The following is a 7,997-nucleotide window of genomic DNA, read 5'->3' as shown; positions in this document are numbered from 1 at the left end:
AAAGTATTCAGACCCCCTTCAATTTTTCACTCTTTGTTATATTGCAGCCATTTGCTAAAATCATTTAAGTTAATTTTTTTTCCTCATTAATGTACACACAGCACCCCATATTGACAGAAAAACACAGAATCGTTGACATTTTTGCAGATTTATTAAAAAAGAAAAAATTATTTTTTTGTGGTAATAAAAATAGATGTAAGTGAACAATAGCCTTTAAAATTACTTAAAATACATAATAGCAATGAGGCAATAATAATGAGTTCAAATACATAATGTATTATAAACAATAGAGCCAATGTACATTACGCATTATAACAAATGACTGTAGAGGGCGCCAACGGCCTGACTATTTTTTTACACTTTACTGAGCGATCCTTGTTTAATATTGACTAAACATTTAATTCAAATGTCTACTTAATCTTTAATATTTGGACATTTCTTTACGACAGAAAAGCTACAGCCACTGTAAATTCCAATCTCCTTCGTCTTCTCCACATTCAGAGAGAGATTGTTGTCACTGCACCACCCGGCCAGGCGGCTCACCTCGCTCCTATAGTTTGTCTCATCTTTGTTGCTAATGAGACCCACTACAGTCGTGGACATATATGTGGACATCAAAGCGTGTAAACTCAGAGCGAGGGTTTAAACTTTTATTTTGAAATCACAATGAACAGTTAGTATATTGAGAAAGATTTTGAGGTATGCTCCTGTGTTTGCGTAGGTTTATAAATTATTTACCTTACAAATCTGATGAAATGGCGCACGTTGCGTTCCCAGATGAACGTTATAGCCCCAGTCAACATGTCAGTATTGTACGTTTAGTTGCTGTCAATACGTCAATTTTGTACGTTTCAGTGTCTATGGAAACGTAAGGAAATGTACGTTTGGTAGAATCACACTTTACACAAAAATACATACAAATACTCATGAGATCAACTTGAAAATGAGCAACACTGACATTCTGCTAAACTTCTCCTTTTGTGTTCCACGGTATAAATAGGCCTAAATTATATGGGGTTGGAATGAGAAGACAGTGAGTACATAACAGAATGTTCATTACTGAGTGAACTATCACTTTAACTTGGCTAATCTATTAGTAATGTTGACAAGAGAGACTGATAGACGGCTACATGCAGAACATTGCACAGAATATGACTAGGTAATTGGCAACAGGGGAAATATGACTTCAGACATGACATTTTGTGTTTGTGTTTGTGTGTGTGTGGAATGCATATTTAATACTGTAATCCAAAATACTCCTCATTAAAACTCAATATCCAGGCAAAACAGGTACGGAAAAGACCAAAACAAGGAAATTGTGTGGAACCAGTGCATGGAAATCTCAGAGCTGACATTGCTCACTAACACACTGCAGCCTAATGTGAAAGTGGCCATATTGTATCTTAGCGCATGAGAACCTAGCAGTCCAACAGGATATGCAGGGAAGTGTATAATTATGCGTATAGCGTGTATTCGTGTGTGCATATGGCATGTGAGCATAATGGTGTTCGCTGCGGAAAGGCTTTGATGTTGATGTCTGTGGGCGTTAGAAATGTAACCCTAGGGGAACGATCTACACAAGATCAAAATACATCAGAGAGATAAAGTGATAGCAGGAGAGAGAGAATAATAATAGCCATGAACAGATCTGGAGAGCCTTATATAAAATCAAATGTGCTCTAATACACCATAGACATACACACAAACACACAGTTGCATGAACATGTTATAATTACTCACTAAAGTGAGGGAGGTGGCCAGATCCAAGCTCTTAATTGAAGCATTAGTGAAGGCTGCTTGTTACCTCCATAATGATTCTGTGAGATCAAGAGAGCGTGAACAGGTCATAAAAAGGGTCCATAAATAAACTTGTGTGTAATTGATTCTCACGGCCCGCGTTTGAAAGCTAATGCTTTTCATATATCTAATTTTTGTCCTGCAGTGACTTTGAAGGCGTATCGTATTTACATCAAATTACTTAAAGTCACGTACACATAGCAAGTTTTGGGAGTGAAGCACCTAAATTACTGTTCTGTGTGTGTGTACACAACGCGAGTCAAGGGCCGGTCACACTACACTTTTCATTCCATTGACTTCCATTCATATGTATGCGAATGTGGGAGAACGGAAACGCAAACTCATGCGAAGAAGTTTTGCCAAAGCCACAAGAAGGCAAGCCTGCAACCTTTAGCTAATAAAAGCGTAACGGCTAATGCTAACACTTCCGCTTTGGCAGTACATGGGAAAGGAGACCAGAGGAAAAATGCTGTTTTATAAGAGAAGTCACTGACTTTTTGCGACAGGTGGGATACAGCTTACGGCATTTCTCATTTATTCCTATGTTACCCGTAAACGGCGATTGAGTGTTGCACAACTCTGACTTAAATTCAATGACATCAAGGCTGTAATGTGATTGGTTAGTAAGGCACACGTGATCCAAGTTGACCATTACGCTTTCTCCAATAGTAAGTCATACAGGCCCTCTCATCTCCCAATAGTAATACAATCTCTGGTTTCGCATTTTGCTGCATTTCAAAGCTCAAGTTTGGTGAACTCAAACCCAGCGAATTCGTATTGTGCAGATGTGTGACCAATAGAAGATTAGAGTGAGCTCAGCTGAATTAAAAGCAGTGGTGGACAAACTACACAAATCAAGTGCTTGAGTAAAAGTACAGATACATATAGTAAAATATTATCTCAGTAAAAGTATGAGGAACTCCTTTTCAACTTTACTTGAGTGAAAGTACAAAAGTACTAGATTTGTAATGTACTTAAGTAAAACGTACTGATTGATAAATATTTATTTATAATTTTATATAGGCTACTTATATAATTTAATTTTATATTATATATACATTTTTATAGTCATACTGCTCAAAATACCTGTTTTTTTTTTTTTTTTTGCTATGGACTACATTGACAAAAGTGATGTAGAAGTATTCACAGTGAAACTTACACTGCATTTATGAGAAAAAAAACGAATTTTACCATATGTGATCTAATTTTCAGCAGTAAGAAAAAAAGTGTTTTGAAGCTTGTTGTTTTGCAGAACATCACAGTTATATATGATATGAGAATAAGGCCTGTTGTTAGGGACTACATTAAGGGAAATATAATTATATTTTCAGAATGACATTTGTTTTTCAAAAGTCTGTGGGGTAAAACGCCCCTGGCTACTTGGGGTAAAATGGACATCACTTCTCACTATGATAATTAATGTAGTTACCATGTTCTGAGCATCACATCCTTTGTTTTTCCAACAAATATAATCTATCTAGGTGGTTGAATCAAAATATCTGGACATTATATATATATTTTTTAATTGCCTCAAGATTAAATTTTTGTTAAAAATCTAATAAAATGAAAACTGGACATTTTTCATACTTGGTTTATGATTTATGTCATTTTCACTGCAAACAAAGATAACTATTCTAGACACATTTAATTTCTGATTCACAGAAAAAAAAACGGCTGCAGCAGCGGGGAAGGTGGACCTGCATGCGTTATTTTAATTTGTGTTCTTTTTTAAGATAAAAAAAGTAAAAAGTACGATCTTACGCTTTGTAATGTAGTGAAGTAAAATGTAAAAGTTACTCAAAATAAAACTACTCCAGTAAAGTACAGATACTTGAAAAATGTTCTTAAGTACAGTAACAAAGTAAAAATACTTTACTGTCCACCACTGATTAAAAGCACCCAAACTTGAAATTACAGTGGATTACAGTGTTGCAGTAACGTGGCATAGATTGCTTTTTTTATGTTTTATGATATGCTTTTTAAAAAGACGCTGCAGAGCATGACATCATATTAAGACCATTGCTGTGACTGTGGATATTTTGCGTGCTCAAAGTGTAGAGTGACCGCAGCTTTACCCCTGAACTGCGACGACTGACTTAACCGTGATAGCAACGTTCGGAATGTTGTTGCTGTGAACAAGAAATAAACGCTTATACAAATAAATAAAACAGTTTTACCCGTTTAATGACCGCTTTTGACTAAAATCGTATTAGCGGCGCATTATCCAGTGCACGATAACCACAGCTGACAGAGCCGCTGTGCTTCGTTTATACGCTTAATGCTCCGGGTTTTAAACAACGCGCTCTTTTTAAATGGTATGTATGGGTTTCAACAGGAATGGCTGGTGGAAGAAACTACAGTGGAAAAAGAGAAAGTATGGCGACTTGTGAATGAGGCAAGACACGTACCTCTGTCTGTGTGATTTGCTATGAGAATCCAGACAGCCAAAATGACTAAAATGAATCTGTTCCACATCGCTGCACGTCAGTTTATTTGCGCGGGCAAGTATCAAACAAAGCGATCTATTGGATCAGCAGAGGCGGTTTATGGCGGTAGTTGTACCACCTAGTGGTTGTAGCTTAGTTTAAGCTAGTTTTTATTAAAGAAAGGCATTGTTTTTATCCCATATTTGTCTTTATTTGTCTATTTTGCACCTGAGACAAGCCATGTGTCCATATGTCTACTTTCCTATTCTTTTTTAATTTATTTTATTTATTTAGTCATTTATCAAGACGCTTTTATCCAAAGCAAATGAGGATAACAGAAGCAATCAATTGTAGTATTAAAACAACTAAAAACAGATCCAAAACTAAAAGCTAAAACGTTATAAATACTACCTATACACATTTTAAAAATAAAGAGATTAAATAAAAATGACAAATGCATACAACAAAATTTCAAAACTTAAACATTTAAATGAAAAACAAAAAAATAAAGCTAAAAACAATTCAAAATAGTAAAGAACAAAAGGTATGAGCATAATAATGATTCTAACATAACACTAAGCCAAACACCAAAAAAACAACTACATATGTGTATGTACAACCACACACACATACACACACACACATATTCAATACATATATATATATTATTTAATTTCCATTTAGTTTGTTGAAGTATTAAAATAACTCAAATTAAATAAAACTAAAAACTTAATAAAAGACCTATACAGAAATAATAAATTCAGACATAATTTAACTAAAATTTATATTAATAACAAATACAAATAATACAAATCAAATGACAGTAGTTTATCAGTAATCCTAAAAAATAACACTGCCAAACACACATGCTAAAAAACAACAACTTACTTACACATAGTAAGAAATGGTTATAAAAACTGAAACAGAAGCGAAACAAGTAGTAGGATTATACTACTATATTATACAGTATGCGTAACACCACAGAAGGGTAGTATGTCCAGATTCATAGTATTCATAAACCAGGCAGAAAGTACCTGGATGGCTTACTACAAAAGCTGAAATTCTTAAGTGTGCATCTGATGGACACTTTATCATGGCATGAGACCACAGAAGAGGATTAGTGAATGGCAGCGAAGTGAAGTGACTGATGCTGGTAACGTGATAATGACAACCTGACAGATGCAGTATGCACAAAGCTGTCAACATCCAAAAGAGAGTGATGACATTGCAGGAATAACTAATTTGTTTCAGGTTCCCTACACATTATCCAACTACACTACTTGAACGAATGTCTGTGGACACCCCGTTTTAATAAATATGTTTGGCTAGGCCTTTTATGTGAGGTCCAAATAAAAATGGTGTGAACAAGACCCAACCCAATCTCACGGTAAAACATAATTATTTTATGAGGTGGCGATTTCATATGAACTTGTACGATGGGATTAGCCAATAATTCTCCAAAACGTAAAATAGTTACAAATTGTCATGAGACTGTGTTGGCCCGATCCCACCACGCACTGTTGCTCTCATGCCTGAATGGGTACTGATGTGCCTCAGCCGGAGTCCTGACCTCAATCCGAGTGAGATGTTTTGGAATGACCTCAAGAGAGCCACCAGACATCCCAAGAATATTGCTGACCTGAAAAGTTTTGTAAAGAGGAAAAGTGCAGAATTCCTCCTGACTGTTCTGATCCGCAATTGAAAATGTTTGTGGAGGTTAGTGTCACCAAAATTCAAACTGTTATTAAATCCACCTTGCACTGTGAAAGTGTACAATGTGTTCAATAAATAAATAAATAAAAAATCCATAAAATGACTATTTTTTATAGGTTATTTTTTAACCTGACTGTTTGTCTGTTGTGACCCAGATCAGACCAAATTTATGCAGAAAACCAAAGCTTCACTTACTTTTTCCTGCAACTTAAATCAAAATTATCAGCTTGTTATATATATATATATATAATCGGGATCTCTCAAGATAACATGCTGCAGGAATGTTTAATCATAAACACAGTGCTTTACAGCCATAGCAAGCCATATAAGTGCCTTTTAATAACTGCTCTTTAATAAGTATGCAGAAGAGAAAAAAAGATTACCCATATAGGCTGTTTAATGTCCATAGCACTAGCTAGCATTTAATTTCAGTCCATCAGAATATGGTCCCACCAGTCAATAAATATGCAAGTAGATGAACAGCCAGTCAATGCTGCAAGTAAACAAACAATCACAATATCAAGTTACAGTTCACAGGAATAAGCATTGGGTGTACAATATTTCTATATTCCACTGACATTTTAAATAAATAAATATATATATATATATATATATATATATATATATATATATATAATTTGGAGTAAATAGTCTTTTTTCACATTCAGTGGTCTTTTATGTAAACCCATGACAGTGCTGGCTCTTTGTTGTCTGTCTCATTGAGAAGAATCCGTTATGTAGTAACAAAGCAAGATACAGAGCGAAGTTGAAAACATTCAAGAAATATTCGAGGTGATACTGACTGACTTCTTCAACAATGCAAAGCCTCGAACGTGATTAACTTCATTTTATGCACATATATTATAGAACACTACAGCAACTGTTTTGCGATGTGTTTTCATTTCTTTACAAGTATTTTTAAGGTTCAATCTGTGCTACCAAACATACATGAATATAAAATATTTTTGCTTATTGTACAGTCAAACCAGGAAAAATATCAACTTTTTAAAAAAAAATAACAATCAGGCTTTAAAAGTCTTTGTAGTTTCAGGTTCTGTGTCATAACTGTATATAGTTATATAATATTTAGTACAGTCCAACACTTGGCAATACCACAAAAAGGACTGATACACTTAATCCATAGGTTCAGATGTATGTTTAAGGCCATGAAAATCTACAGTCTTAAATTTCAAGAAAAACATTGATTGTTGTAAAGAGAGACATGAAAAGCATCTACACAAGGATGCAACACTGAACGACAAAGTGTAATAATTCTCAGTTAAGAACGAAATCGTAGACAATAACATCCAAATCCAATTAAGACACTGTAAAGTGAGCCCCTTTGTCCCTAAAAGGGCATGTCATTTAGCTTGACTCCGCCCTCACTCCTAGCCCAACCCTTTCCCCCGCCCACCTGGCGGAGGTGACTGTGGTGCTAGAGTGTTGTAATCTGAGTCAACTCAGAGTTTGAGTTTCCTGTCCCTGGATTGGGTCGAGGCTCAGGGCTGACCAGGGGCAGCTCCACGCCTAGTCATGCAGGGTTACTGTTCCCGTCCGCAGTCTTGCAGTTGTAGGCCACCTCGTGTGCAATGTTGTGCATGCGGCCCGACTGCTGCGCATTAAGGCCAAACGGTGAAGGGTGGCAGAACTTACGGAAGCAGCGCTTGAAGTTTTCATCGAGGAACGCGTAGAGGACAGGGTTCAGGCTGCTATTGACGTAACCCAGGGCGATGCAGAAGTGCATGAACACCACCGTCTGGACGCTGCCTAGGTTGAAGCCCAGCGACTGTGCCAAAGCCATGATCTGGATGGGCGTCCAACACACAACGAAGACCGCAACTACCACCAAAACCATGCGTGTGATGCGCCGAAGGTTGCGATCTTTCTCCTTGGACCCTGAGAGGATTCGGACACTGCGGAGGCGCTTCACCATGAGGCTGTAGCACACGCTGATGATCGCCACAGGAACGAGAAAGGAGAGCAGGAAAACACACGTCCCGAACACTGGGTCCCAATAACTACGAGGATCCGGGAGAACCAAGATGCACTCAATGCCTGTGT

At 36.7% G+C, this 7,997-nt stretch overlaps 1 protein-coding gene across 1 annotated transcript in view; it reads right to left on the bottom strand.

The window, feature by feature from the left end:
* Window positions 1-7,079: 7,079 nt before the first annotated feature.
* The window catches only part of LOC107666560 (delta-type opioid receptor-like), a 41,472-nt gene continuing 40,554 nt past the window's right edge, over window positions 7,080-7,997 (bottom strand). The window contains exon 4 of the mRNA XM_016457965.1: window positions 7,080-7,991. Coding sequence (XP_016313451.1) covers window positions 7,468-7,991 — 524 coding nt within the window. The 3' untranslated portion in view covers window positions 7,080-7,467. The remainder of the gene's footprint in view (window positions 7,992-7,997) is intronic.

Source organism: Sinocyclocheilus anshuiensis, unplaced genomic scaffold, assembly GCF_001515605.1.
Source record: "Sinocyclocheilus anshuiensis isolate Anshui unplaced genomic scaffold, SAMN03320099.WGS_v1.1 scaffold201, whole genome shotgun sequence".
In the NCBI taxonomy this organism is placed as follows: Eukaryota; Metazoa; Chordata; class Actinopteri; order Cypriniformes; family Cyprinidae; genus Sinocyclocheilus; species Sinocyclocheilus anshuiensis.
The sequence above is the reverse complement of the archived record's forward strand: the minus strand, read 5'-3'. Positions and strand labels throughout refer to the sequence as shown.